Source organism: Chiloscyllium punctatum, chromosome 47 (assembly GCF_047496795.1).
Source record: "Chiloscyllium punctatum isolate Juve2018m chromosome 47, sChiPun1.3, whole genome shotgun sequence".
NCBI lineage: Eukaryota > Metazoa > Chordata > Chondrichthyes > Orectolobiformes > Hemiscylliidae > Chiloscyllium > Chiloscyllium punctatum.
Window position 1 is genome coordinate 39,599,761 of NC_092785.1, and position 14,571 is coordinate 39,614,331.

General features: G+C 55.6%; 1 protein-coding gene across 1 annotated transcript in view; it reads left to right on the forward strand.

The window, feature by feature from the left end:
• The first annotated feature begins 3 nt into the window (after positions 1-3).
• LOC140468678 (nicastrin-like) overlaps positions 4-14,571 on the forward strand; it is a 26,354-nt gene continuing 11,786 nt past the window's right edge. The window contains exons 1-4 of the mRNA XM_072564753.1: positions 4-137; positions 9,490-9,594; positions 10,286-10,409; positions 14,204-14,322. Of these exons, the coding sequence (XP_072420854.1) occupies positions 95-137; positions 9,490-9,594; positions 10,286-10,409; positions 14,204-14,322 (391 nt within the window). The 5' untranslated portion in view covers positions 4-94. The remainder of the gene's footprint in view (positions 138-9,489; positions 9,595-10,285; positions 10,410-14,203; positions 14,323-14,571) is intronic.

The window sequence follows — 14,571 nt, forward strand, 5'->3', positions numbered from 1 at the left end:
TCCGCTCGGGCGGGGAGCATGCGCGGTGAGGGCGGCGGTGCTGATCCGGAAGTGGAGGGGGGGGTATTGTGGAGGAGAGGAGGAGAGGGAGGACATGGAGAGTTGGATGGTGCTGCTGCTGCTGCCTGGTTTAGGGGGTAAATATCATCCTGTCACCCAGACCAGTGGGTAAAACAATTACCTTTCATCTCTGACAGCTGTGGCTGGTACCACTGTTGGCCCCTCCCCACTGTTTATTTATTCAGGGTAGAGGGGAGGGGGGGGCGTGGTCACTGAGGGTAATGCGGTGGATGCGGTGTATATGGATCCATGGCACGAGCGATCGTGCCCCGGGCCCGCATGACCGGCAGGAAACCCCGGTGTTTGCGGTTCGGGGTGTTTCCCGCGCCCGAGGGCGGTTCGTGGCTGACTTTCCCCAGACACACGGCGCTTCTGGGTAAAGCTTGCTCCCCGTGGCTGGGGTTGGGGAGGGGGCGGGGGGGGAGCGGTTGTTGGTGTCACGAGCCGGCGAAGTCGTTGGGCCCGGGGCGCTCCCTGGAACAATTGCTGTGGGGATGTACTGTGGCTGAGGTGCATGAGCACGCAATTACCATCCTCTGTGTGACTCCAACCAACAGAGACTTGGTTTGATATTGTCAGGTGTACTGGGGTAGAGTGAAAGGTGTTGTCTTGAGGACTTGCGCACTTAATGCTAAGATCCTAGGGAGTGTTGCTGAGCAAAGAGACCCTGGACCGCAGGCCGATCGTTCTTTGAAGGTGGATAGGATAGTGAGGAAGGCGTTTAGTATGCTTTCTTTTATTGATCAATGCATTGAGTATAGAGTTGGGAGGTCATGTTGTGGCTGTATAGGACATTGGTTAGGTCACTTCTCCCTGTTATAGGATGTTCTGAAAGTTGAAAGGATGCTGCCAGGGGTTGGAGGATTGAGCTAGAGGGAGAGGCTAAACAGGCTGGGGCTACTTTCCCTGGAGTGTTGGAGGTTGAGGCGTGACGATTTAGAGGTTTGTAAAATCATGAGGAGCATGGATAGGGTGAATACACAAGGTCTTTTTTCCCTGGTGTGGGGGAGTCTAAACCTTGGGCACCACAGTGGCTCAGTGTTTAGCATTGTTGCCTCACAGCGCCAGGGGCTTAGATTTGATTCCAGCCTCGGGCGACTGTGTGGAGTTTGCATGTTCTCCCCATTCTGCGTTGGTTTGCTCCGGGTGCTCCGGTTTCCTCCCACAATCTGGAGATGTTGAGGTTCGGTGAATCTGTCGTGCTAAATTTCCCCATGGTGTTCAGGGATATGTAGGTTAGGTGTATTGGTCAGGGGTAAATGTCGAGTATTGGGGAATGGGTTTGGGTGGGATACTCTTTGGCGGGTTGGTGTGGGCTTGTTGGGCTGAAGGGCCTGTTTCCACCCTGTTAGGATTCTATTGTAGAGCGAATAGATTTAGGGTGAGAAAGGAAAGATTCTAAAGGGGACCTAAGGGGCAACTTTTTCACCCAGAGGGTGGTACGTGTATGGAATGAGCTGCCAGAGGATGTGGTGGAGGCTGGTACAATGACAACATTTAAGAGGCATTTGGATGGGTATATGAATAGGAAGGGTTTGGAGGGATATGGGCTGGGTGCTGGCAAATGGGACGAGATTAGTTTTGGATATCTAGTCGGCCTGGATGAGTCGGGCGCAAGGGCCTGTTTTCGTGCTGGGCATCTCGACAACGTGCTTTCCGGGCAGATTGTGCTCCGTGTGTAAGTGCGAGGGCTTCGCCCCGGGTTTCCCTCGGCTTGAGGTTTGCTCGGACTCCCTGACTGCCTGCATGGTCAAACGGAGTCTTGGCATCGAGGGCTGTCACTTGGCAATCGCCTCTTGATTCCTGCTGGCTTGGATTTGGATCGAGGCTGTTATGAGGCCAGGAGCTGAGGGTCTCCGACAGAACCCAGGCTGAGCCTCAGCCCGCAGATCAACCTGAGACCAGTGCCACTCGACACCACACTGTTCCCGACCCCTTCCATTGTGGGTGACTGAACCGCCCGGGCCAACTCTGACTGATCTTAGTGAGGGGGACTCTGCGTTGTCGACAGGGTGGCGTTTGGTGCTGCTGTTTCAGCACCTCGTTTCATCCCTGGTGATCTGTCCAGTTTCATTTTTTTTTGTTTAGACTTTGTGACTAAGATTAAAATCTGCTTGCTTGGGTATTTCGGACTAGACAGGCAGGAGGCTGGAAGGACACAGCAAGCCAGGCAGCATCAAGACGTGGAGAAGTCCACGTTTCAAGGGGAACCTTGTTCACCTCAGCCGCGTGAATCTGGGAGTCTTACAAGGGGCGTCGCAAATAGGCAGATATCAGGAGGATGGTGGAAGGCATTTGTCTGTAAATCATCCGACGGTCGCAGGACATGTAGAAACTGTTGTGAACAAAGCATGTACCCCCCACCCCTCCCCCCGAGGTGTTATTAACAGGGATATGGGGACACACGGACGGTTACATTAAACTTGTACAAATGACTGGTTGGGCCTGAGGTAGAGCACTGTGTCCCGCTCCGAGCCCCGCACTTTGGGAAGGCAACGAGACTATGGAAAAGGTGGACGAGGGACGTCAGGGTGGGGTCGTGATTGGGGAAGCTGGTCGTGTCTCACTGGGAGAAGAGGAGGCTGATGGGAGATGGGATTGAGGCGTTCAACATTGTGAGGGAACTGGGCGGAGGAGCGAGGGAGAGAGACCCTTCCCGCTGGGAGGAGGAGAGCGACATGGACTGGAGGAGACCGGGAAAGGGAGGGATAGGGACACAGGAAGGGAGAGCTTTCTCACTCAGCGAGGGGGGTCGGAGCAGGAAGGTGCTGCCTGAGTGTGTGGGGGCGGGGAGGCAGGGTCACTCGAGGGGTGAGGGTCTGGAAGGTACTGCCTGAGAGTGAAGGGGGGGGGGGGGGTGACAGGGTCAATTGTGAGGGGTGAGGGTCTGGAAGGTGCTGCCTGAGAGAGAGGGGATGGGAGGCAGGGTCAAACGAGGGCTGAGGATTGAGAAGAAGCTGTCTGCGTGTGTGTGGGGCCAGTGGAGGTTTACAAGAGGAGAATGGGTTTGCTATCTGGAAAGGATGGATGGGCTGAGTTCGAAGAATGAGGGACATTAAGTTAATGGAATGGTGTGAAAACCAGGGCAGGCGTGTTGGGCTGAATGGCCTCGTGTTCTGCTACAACCATCCACTAATGGAAGCAATGAAGGTTGGGAGTGGAATGGTAACACACTGGAGTTAGTTTTCCGAGACGAGTACCTCGCACAAGCTCGGTATCTTTGGAGGAAAGGTTGGACAGACTGGGGCTTGTATCCGCTGGAGTTAGGAAGAGTGAGTTCTGTCTTGATCGAAACAGGATCCTGAGGGCCTTTGACAGGGTGCATTTGGAGAGGGTGGTTTCTCTTGTGGGAGACTCTCCGACTTGGGGACGCTGTTCACAAATCGGGTGTGCGTTGATTACAGACCAAAGCTGAGAGAGAGAGAGAGGGCTGTTGGAAAGTTGTGAGAGGAATTGCTACCCGTTTTAAAAAAGCAACAAGTTGCTCTCGCTTTTTGTGTGTGTTGTTTACACTGCTGCATGGGGTGGGGGGGAGGAGCTGTTATTACACTGCTGGGCACCAGGGGGCACTGGCTGAGCGGGGTGTGGCCGCTGATTGGTTTGTTCAGTTGTGACCAGTCGTTCGTGCGGAAGGTCATCTGCCTGACGACCAATCTCCTGATTGGTTCCCGAGTAGCTTGTGGGGGTGAACAATATTGGGAGGAGCAGAGTGTGCTTTTCTCTCACGGAAGAAAGCCAGGTCTCTTCCACCCCCCACCCCCCGCCCCTCACGTGTTGCTGCAAGCTGTCGCCTTTATCAGCCACTGAGAGACTTTGCAGTTTGCGTATCAATTACCCCATGCCACCTAAGAAGCTGTGAAGCCGCCTGGCGACAAGAGACTGAAGAAACTACTTGGTGCTATTGGACTGGAATTCCCTGGTTTTCTTTACCACCTCCATCCACAACACCATTTTTTTTGGGGATTAGACTAGATTAGATTACAGTGTGGAACAGGGAGGAAACCGGAGCACCCGGAGGAAACCTACGCAGACACGGGGAGAACGTGCAAACTCCACACAGAGAGTCGCCTGAGGCAGGAATTACAAAATAAAAACTGCATGCACTGCAAATGAAAACCGAAATTGTCAAGAGAAACTTGGGATGGCCGCGTCTGCAGTGGGAGAAAGAGACGACATGTTTCTCGTTCAGTGGCTTCACTTCAGAACAGAGAGAAAAAAAAAGTGGCATTTATGTCGGTGACAAGGAATTGGAGAGCGGGGCGCAGAGTGGGGGAGAATGAGTTGATGGCGGCGATGGAGCCCAGAGAGAGAGAGACACGATTGAAGAGATTTTCAGTGTTAACTTTGGGAAGAAGCATGGTTAATAAGTTTGCAGATGACACCAGGATTGGTGGGCGAGGGGACAGCGAAGCAGGTTATCTAAGATTACAAAGCGTTCTTGATCGAATGGGTCAATGGGCTGAGGAGCGGCAGATGGATTTTAATTTGGATAAATGTTGCATTTTGGTGAAACACACACCAGCAGGATTCATACAGTTTATGGTAGGGTCCGGGTCGTGCTGGAGAACAGGGGGAAGCTAGGGGTTCAGGGACCTCATTCTGTGAAGTTTGTCTCACAGGTAGACTGGGGGGGGTTAAGAAGGTATTTAGCACCCTGCCTTCATTGCTCAGTCCTTTGAGTGTAGGAGTTGGGGACGCCATGTTGGGGTTGTACAGGACATTGGTGAGGTCTCGTCTGGAGCACTGTGCCCAGTTCTGGGTGCCCTGTTACAGGAAGGAGATTATTAACCCAGAGAGGGTTCAGAAGGGATTTACCAGGAGGTTGCTGGGTATGGAAGGTATTGCCCACTTTTTTGGAAGTTTGCTTTACGCCACCTTTCTTGTACAAAAGCCCTACGTTAGTACCTGTTTTCACTAACTGAAAGAAATCTGAAGAGGACTTGTGCTTTTATGGGAAAAAAAGACAAAATTGTGCCGGCGTAAATTAACGCATCTTTGCTTTATACTGTTTTGCCTTACGAAAGGCTAATAAGATCGCCGGGGGGGGGGGATACCTGTGTAAGGGAAGGCTGGTGACCTGATAGAGGTTTCTCAAGTCCTGAGGGGCATGGATAGGGTAAAAAGGCAAGGTCTTTTCCCTGGGGTGGGGGGAATTCAAGATGAGGTCGCACAGTCTAAAGGTGAGAGGAGAAAGATTTATAAAAGACACGAGGGGCAAATATCTTACACAGAGGGTGGTTCGTGTGAGGAATGACTGTGCAAAGGAACTTGTGGGTGTGGGTACAGTGACGGTGTTTCAAAGACATTTGGGATAAGGACGTGAACAGGAAAGGGTTTGGGAGGGCTATGGGCCTGGCGCAGGCAGGTGGGACTGCTTTGGTTTGGGATTGCGGTCGGCACGGGCTGGTCGGGCCGAAGGGTCTGTTTCCCCCCCCGTACTGAGTGACTCTGTCAGAGCTGGAGGGGTAACCACGGGGATTGTGAGCGGGGTGAGTCTGCGCTGAAAGCATCCCCATGTCGTGACGGGGGCCCGGGGGGTACAGGTGGCTGAAGGGCAACGGGAGAGGTTGAGGCTGTGCACTGACTGGGTCCGAAGGGCTGCGGGGTCCCCGAGTGGAGAGTGAGGCGGTGTTCTTCGAGCTGGTGCTGAGCTTCCCTGGAGCCCTGTGGCCAGCCCCAAGACCCCCGAGACGTTGGCCAGAGGAACGGGTTGGTGCGTTCGAGTGGCAGGAAGCTCAGGGTCTTTATCTCACGGGCAAAACATTGGTGTCCCATGTGTCTCCCCATGGTAGGGGAGAGTGCATGATGAGCTGCTCATCTCTGTCCTGTTTACCTGGGTCTGCCTGTGTGTGTGTCAGGGGCAGAGTCCGAATTCCGACACCAGCAGAGTCCAGTTTGACAGCTGCTCGCTCTTTCCTTGCGATGGGGAGTTGTTTATCGGAGGAACCGGGACTTCTCGTTGAGCGCTGACTGGTCTCTGTTTACCTGAGGCTGTCTGACTTTGTGTGGGGGTGGGGCGTGCGGGGCACTTGAGAATTGGTACGTTTTCCGAAACGAGCTGTAAATCTTGTTTTCTCCTGAGGGTTGTGGACTTTAGCAACGACCAAGTGCTGGAAGTGGAGTTCTTCGCCATGTCTCAGGCAGAAATCGATTGTTGATGAGCAATTTTTTTAAATCGCTTGTAGGATGTGGGTCTCACTGCCTGGGCCCAGCACTCCTTGCCTGACCCTAGTTGCGCCCCCCCCCCCCCCCCCCCCTTGAGGGTGGGGGTTAGCTGCCTTCTTGACCCCCATGTGCTGTGGGTAGAGCCACAATGCCCTGAGGGAGGGAATTCCAGGATTCTGACCCAGCCGCACTGAGGGGAACGGTGATATCTTTCCGAGTCGGGATGGTGAGGGGCTCGGAGGGGAACTCGCAGGGGGCTGGCGTTCCCATGTATCTGCTGCCCCTTGTCCTTCTGGATGGAAGTGGCCGTGGGGTTTGGAAGGTGCTGCCTGAGGATCTTTGGGGAATTTCTGCAGGGCATCTTGTAGATGGTGCACACCGCTGCTACTGAGCGTCGGTGGGGGGAGGGAGGGAGGGGATGTTTGTGGGTGTGGGGTCAATCAAGCGGGGGGCTGCTTTGTCCCTGGATGGGGTCGAGTTTCTTGAGTGTTGTTGGAGCAGCCCCCATCCAGGGGCAAGTGGGGAGTATTCCCTCCCCCTCCTGACCTGGGCCTTGTCGATGGTGGGACAGGCTTTGGGGGAGAGTCAGGAGGGGAGTTACTCGCTGTAGTATCCCTAGTCTCTGACCTGCTTTTGTAACCACTGTGATTATGTGGTGAGTCTGGTTAAGTATCTGGTCAATGGTAACCCCAAGGATGTTGAAAGTGGGGGAATTCCATGATGATAAAACCGTTGAATGTAAGGGCCGGTGTCTCTTATTGTTGATGGTCATTGTCCTGGCATTTGTGTAACTTGCCCCTGGTTGGCCCAAGCCTGGATATTGTCCAGATCTTGTTGCATTTGAGCACGGACTCTTTCAGGATCTGAGCAGTCGCGATTGGTGCTGAACACTGTGCGATCATCCCCCCTTCGGACCTTATGATGGAGGGAAGGTCATTGATGAAGCAGCTGAAGATGGTTGGGGCCTAGGACACTCCCCTGAGGGACTCCTGTGGAGATGTCCTGGAGCTGAGCTGACTGACCCTCCAACAACCCCGATCATCCCCCTATGTGCCAGGTATGACTCTAACCAGCGGAGTGTTTGCCCGTGATACCCATGAATTCCAGTTTTTTGCCAGGGCTCCTTGATGCCACACTCGGTCGTATACACTCGGCCTTGATGTCAAGGGCTGTCCCCCTCCCCTCCCCTCCCCTCCCCTCCCCTCCCCTGTCTATGTTTGAACCAGAGCTGGAAGGGGAGATCAGGAGCTGAGTGGCCCTGGTGAAGCCCAAACTGGGGGTCACCGAGCAGGTTATTGCTCAGCAGGTGCTGCTTGGTAGCACGGTTTGGTGACTCCTTCCATCACTTCCCTGATGGTGGAGAGGAGACTGATGGGGCGGTAATTACCGGGCCACGAGGTTCCAGATTGTGCTGGAGGACTATTCTGCTGCTGTTGACTGCCCACAGCACCTCATGGATGTCCCAGTCTTGAGTTGCTGGGTCCGTTTGAAGTCTGTCCCATTGGGGATGGAGCCACCCAACCCAATGGAGGGGATTCTCATTGGGAAGGTGGGACTTTGTCTCCATAAGGACAGTGCGGTGGTCACTCTTACCGATACTGTCATGGACAGATACATCTGCAGCCGGCTGGTTGGTGAGGATGAGGGGAGGGGTGTTTCTCCCTCCTGTTGGTTCCCCCCACCCCCAGAGCACACTCTGTGCCCTTGCCACCCTCCAAGGGTGGTTCTATACGGAGGGGGGGTGGGGGTGGTATTGATCCATCAGCCGAGGGAGGGTGGTACGGGGGAACCAGTGGGAAGGTTCCTTGCCCGTGTTTAACCTGACATCATGGGGACCAGAGTCAATATGGAGGACTCCCAGAGCGACTCCCTCCCCTCTGTGCGCCACCCCCTCTGTCTTGCTGGTGGGACAGGACATATCCAGGGATGTTGACGGTGGGGTCCGGGACATTGTAAGGTACAGACATCAGTGCACTCTTCATTCCAGAAGACTTTCCATTTATTAAAGTTCCACCATCTGCCGTGGTGGGATTTGAACCCAGGGTTCCCAGCACATTAGCAGAGTCTCTGGGTTAACAGGCTAACAATTTATACCATTGCTATTCCATTCACAGGGTATTGGAAGGGGTCGGGGGCAGAAGGGCCAGTTGGATTGACCATGCTCCTGTTGGGTGGGAGAGCAGGCTGGACGGGCAGAGTGGCCATGTTTGGTTCTGTGAAGTGATAGTGAAGGAGGTGTTTGGAATGCTTTCCTTTATTGGTCAGAGTATTGAGTACAGGAGTTGGGAGGTCATGTTGTGGCTGTACAGGACATTGGTTAGGCCACTGTTGGAATATTGCGTGCAATTCTGGTCTCCTTCCTATCGGAAAGATGTTGTGAAACTTGAAAGGGATCAGAAAAGATTTACAAGGATGTTGCCAGGGTTGGAGGATTTGAGCTACAGGGAGAGGCTGAACAGGCTGGGGCTGTTTTCCCTGGAGCATCGGAGGCTGAGGGGTGACCTTATAGAGGTTTATAAAATTATGAGGGACAGGGAGAGGGTAAATAGACAAAGTCTTTTCCCCTGGGGTCGGGGGAGTCCAGAACTAGAGGGGCACAGGTTTAGGGTGAGAGGGGAAAGATATAAAAGAGACCTAAGGGGCAACTTTTTCACCCAGAGGGTGGTACGTGTATGGAATGAGCTGCCAGAGGATGTGGTGGAGGCTGGTACAATTACAGCATTTAAGAGGCATCTGGATGGGTATATGAATAGGAAGGGTTTGGGGGGGTATGGGCCGGGTGCTGGCAGGTGGGACTAGATTGGGTTGGGATATCTGGGTTGGCAGGGACGGGTTGGGCCGAAGGGTCTGTTTCCATCCTGTACATCTGAGTCCATAAGTGCAGCTGGTCTGACGCTGGTCTCTCGGCAACAACCAGTGGGAAGGCAAGGCGATGTCAGAGAGCTCTGAGCCCCCACCCCATCCCATGTGGAACCAATGGGGACACACCGTTCCCTGTGGACAGGAGAGTGAAGATGAAGTGTCCGGGACGGAGAGTGTTCCCGGATCGGCTCCGAGGGAGTTAGCTGCAGCACTCCGGGTCCAGTCCGAGCCAGGGGAGGGAGGAGGTGGTGGTGTTGGAGCAGGGGCTGACGGTGTGTGAGGGAGGTTCCCGGCCCGAGGTGGGACAGGGACAGGGGTAGGGGTGAAGGGGGTGGGTGGGGGGGGGCTTCCGCGATTGGCCACCCCGACAGGCTGTGTGACCCTGTTGCTCTCCCTCGGCAGCTCTATGCGGGGCCAACTCGGTCGAGCAGAAGATTTACGTCAATTTGAACACAACAGCGGCCTGTGTCCGGCTCCTCAACGCCACCCACCAGATCGGCTGCCAGTGTGAGTGGGTAAGGGGAGGTGGGGGGGTGGGTCAGGGGAGGTGGGGGGGGTGGGTCAGGGGAGGTGGGGGGGGTGGGTCAGGGGAGGTGGGGGGGGTGGGTCAGGGGAGGTGGGGGGGTGGGTCAGGGGAGGTGGGGGGGTGGGTCAGGGGAGGTGGGGGGGTGGGTCAGGGGATGGATACGGTGGGGGAGTGGGTCAGGGGATGGATACGGTGGGGGAGTTGGGTAAGGGGAGGTGGGGGATGGGTACGGTTGAGGTGGGGGATGGGTAGAGAGAGAGGGGATGGATACGGTGGGGGATGGGTATGGGGAGGTGGGGGATGGGTACGGTGGGGGTGATGGATACGGTGAGTGGGGTGTGTGTACGGGGAGTGACAATACAGTGCTGGGAGGGTCTCTGGTGGGTGGGGATGGTGGGGGAGGAATGAATCGTGGAAGTGTGAAGGGAGATGAGGGAGGAGGGGGAAGAGTGGAAGGAGAGGGGGGGCGTGAGTGAATAAATGGGGTTGACGAGAGGTATGGGGGCTACCAAGGGATGGAGTCCCAGTCAGGGGTCGGAGATTGATTGGGTTCTACCCCAGTGACAATGGGGCCAGTATCCACCCTATCAGGCAACTCTCACCAGCTTCCATTGCCACCCTCCTACCCCCACCCTCCTACCCGCACCCTCCTACCCCCTTCCTGATCCACAGCTTCTCTGGATGGCAACACCGGGATCATTCACATTGTGGAGCAGGAGTCTGACCTCGCCTGGGTCCTTCAGGATGGTCCCCATGCCCCCTACGCAGTCCTCCTGGAAACAGCCATGTTCACAAGGTAAGAGTGCGGCCCTCCCTCAGGACTGACCCTCCGACAGTGCAGCACTCCCTCAGTACTGACCCTCCGACAGTGCGACCCTCCCTCAGTCCTGACCCTCCGACAGTGCGGCGCTCCCTCAGTGCTGACCCTGCGATAGTGCGGCGCTCCCTCAGTACTGACCCTGCGATAGTGTGGCGCTCCCTCAGTACTGACCCTCCGACAGTGCGGCCCTCCCTCAGTACTGACCCTCCGACAGTGCGGCCCTCCCTCAGTACTGACCCTCCGACAGTGCGGCTGTCCCTAAGTACTGACCCTCCGACAGTGCGGCACTCCCTCAGTACTGACCCTCCGACAGTGCGGCCCTCCCTCAGTACTGACCCTCCGACAGTGCGGCCCTCCCACAGTACTGACCCTCCGACAGTGCGGCCCTCCCACAGTACTGACCCTCCGACAGTGCGGCCCTCCCTCAGTACTGACCCTCCGACAGTGCGGCCCTCCCTCAGTACTGACCCTCCGACAGTGCGGCCCTCCCTCAGTACTGACCCTCCGACAGTGCGGCCCTCCCTCAGTACTGACCCTCCGACAGTGCGGCCCTCCCTCAGTACTGACCCTCCGACAGTGCGGCCCTCCCTCAGTACTGACCCTCCGACAGTGCGGCCCTCCCTCAGTACTGACCCTCCGACAGTGCGGCCCTCCCTCAGTACTGACCCTCCGACAGTGCGGCCCTCCCTCAGTACTGACCCTCCGACAGTGCGGCCCTCCCTCAGTACTGACCCTCCGACAGTGCGGCCCTCCCTCAGTACTGACCCTCCGACAGTGCGGCCCTCCCTCAGTACTGACCCTCCGACAGTGCGGCCCTCCCTCAGTACTGACCCTCCGACAGTGCGGCCCTCCCTCAGTACTGACCCTCCGACAGTGCGGCCCTCCCTCAGTACTGACCCTCCGACAGTGCGGCCCTCCCTCAGTACTGACCCTCCGACAGTGCGGCCCTCCCTCAGTACTGACCCTCCGACAGTGCGGCCCTCCCTCAGTACTGACCCTCCGACAGTGCGGCCCTCCCTCAGCACTGACCCTCCGACAGTGCGGCCCTCCCTCAGCACTGACTCTCCGACAGTGCGGCCCTCCCTCAGCACTGACCCTCCGACAGTGCTCCCTTCCGTACTGACAGTGTTTGAGTCCTGCTGATGTTATGATGTGACCGTAAGTGAGGTGGAAAGGGACACAGACGACAGCAAAGTGTTGAGCTGTTGCTGAGTGGACTGGTCATTGGCCGGCTCAGTTCAGCATGGCCAGGAGTGGGCTTATTCCCTCCGGTTGGGAAGACCAATAAGGAACAGAATCATTTTCTGCTGAGGCGGGTGTGGGATTCTGAAGATTCGGTGTGTCCCAGGAAGGGGCGGTTGTGGGGGCGGAATGGTGTCGAAGACTCTGGAAAAATGCGGGTCGTCCAACTCTGGGCTGAGGGGGGGAAGAATAGCTTCAGTTCGGATGGTCTCCAAGATCCCAATCGGTTTGAACTGGTGCTGATATCGGAGGAGCCGTGGATAGCAGGGCGACAGTTCATTGAGGTATACAGCACAGAGGTAGACCCTTGGACCCATCGCGTCTGCCCCACTCGAACGCACGTAGCTAACTATTTCCCAGCTAACTATTTCTCAGGGATGTGCAGGTTAGGGTAGATTGGCCATGCTAAATTACCCCATAGTGTTCAGGGATGTGTAGGTTAGGGTGGATTGGCCATGCTAAATTACCCCATAGTGTTCAGGGATGTGTAGGTTAGGGTGGATTGGCCATGCTAAATTACCCCATAGTGTTCAGGGATGTGTAGGTTAGGGTGGATTACCATGCTAAATTACCCATAGTGTTCAGGGATGTGTAGGTTAGGGTGGATTGGCCATGCTAAATTACCCCATAGTGTTCAGGGATGTGTAGGTTAGGGTGGATTACCATGCTAAATTACCCATAGTGTTCAGGGATGTGTAGGTTAGGGTGGATTGGCCGTGCTAAATTACCCATAGTGCTCAGGGATGTGCAGGTTAGGGTGGATTGGCCATGCTAAATTACCCATAGTGCTCAGGGATGTGTAGGTTAGGGTGGATTGGCCATGCTAAATTACCCATAGTGCCCAGGGATGTGCAGGTTAGGGTGGATTGGCCATGCTAAATTACCCCATAGTGTTCAGGGATGTACAGGTTAGGGTGGATTGGCCATGCTAAATTACCCCATAGTGTTCAGGGATGTACAGGTTAGGGTGGATTGGCCATGCTAAATTACCCATAGTGTTCAGGGATGTGCAGGTTAGGGTGGATTGGCCATGCTAAATTACCCCATAGTGTTCAGGGATGTGTAGGTTAGGGTGGATTGGCCATGTTAAATTACCCCATAGTGTTCAGGGATGTGTAGGTTAGGGTGGATTGGCCATGCTAAATTACCCATAGTGCCCAGGGATGTGCAGGTTAGGGTGGATTGGCCATGCTAAATTACCCCATAGTGTTCAGGGATGTACAGGTTAGGGTGGATTGGCCATGCTAAATTACCCATAGTGCTCAGGGATGTGCAGGTTAGGGTGGATTGGCCATGATAAATTACCCATAGTGCCCAGGGATGTGCAGGTTAGGGTGGATTGGCCATGCTAAATTACCCCATAGTGTTCAGGGATGTGCAGGTTAGGGTGGATTGGCCATGCTAAATTACCCATAGTGCTCAGGGATGTGCAGGTTAGGGTGGATTGGCCATGCTAAATTACCCCATAGTGTTCAGGGATGTGCAGGTTAGGGTGGATTGGCCATGCTAAATTACCCCATAGTGTTCAGGGATGTACAGGTTAGGTGCATTAGTCAGGGGTAAGTGTAGAGTAATAGGGGAGGGGAATGGGTCTGGGTGGGTTACTCTTTGGCGGGTCCGTGTGGACCTGTTGGGCCGAATGGCCTGTTTCCACACTGTCGGGATTCTGTGACATCAAGGGGGAAGTTTTCTCCCGACCTCCCCTAGCTATGCTCCTCGTCGCTTTCTCTGTGTCACTCTTATTCCCCTCTCAGTCTCATGCGCTCTTAGGAACCCCCCCCGCCCCTCCCCCCCCCCCCCCCCTACCCCCCCCAATCTCTCTCCATCTCTGACACGCCCCAGTCCCAGGCAATAGCCTGAGAAACCTCTCTGGCTCCCTCTCCAGGAGCATCCCATCCATCCCACAGTGTGGATTCCAGAACTCCACACAATACCATCGAGGTGACCGAACCAACGTCTCACTCAGTTCAAACGTCAACCCCCCCCCTCCCCCCACCGCCGCCCCCTCCAATCAGAAACCCTGTGCCTCATCTAATAAAGGCAAGTCTCCCACCTGCCTTCCCACCCACCTCACCGACGTGTCCCAGTCCCTGGAGGGAGCCCACCATGCTCCCTCTGACCCTCCCAGCGTCCTACTGCTCGTCCTGTATTCCCTAGCCTTGTGTGTCCTCCCTCTACACCTCCCCCCTCACACTCATCCATTTGCCACCGATCAGCCCATCTCTCCCCCTTCTGTCATCGAAGGCTCCCTTTCCCACAATTTCCCACCCGACCAGCGTTTGAATCCTTCGCCGAACTTGCTGACGGACCCTCCGAAATTCACGGGGTAGAATGGCAGAGCAGGTGCAAGGACAGAATGGCCTCTCGAGAGGGAATCGAAGGAGGTGAGGGGGGGCAGCTTGGCAAGTCCAGGTGGACTCTGGGATTGATTTGAGGTCTTTCCCCCCGAATTGCCTCCCCATGCACACCGCTTCCACCCCCATTCCCCCCGCAAAAAAACCCCTGTAACCTTCTCTCCTCTTTGTCAGGGACGTCATGATAAGGTTAAAGGTGAAAGGTCGGGTTGCTGGCGTCGCCGTGGTGATTCCCGCCAAACCGCAAGCTGCTCAGTTCTCGCCGCACCAGAAGTGTCCCAACGCCGGCTTCGGTGAGTCCTGGGGAGGCTGCCTCCTGTTTAACACCCCCACCCCCCACACCCAACTCACCCCAAACGGCCCTCATTGCCCACTACTCAGGGAACCAACAAACCCCACTCACCCGCCAATACTGTGCACAGAGGCTCCCCTCGTCTTCCCTGCATAAAGATGTTCCTCCTGAATTCAACCATGCTCCAACTAACTGAGGGATATAGAGACCAGAACTGTGCACGGTGCTCCAAGTGTGGTCTAACTGAGGG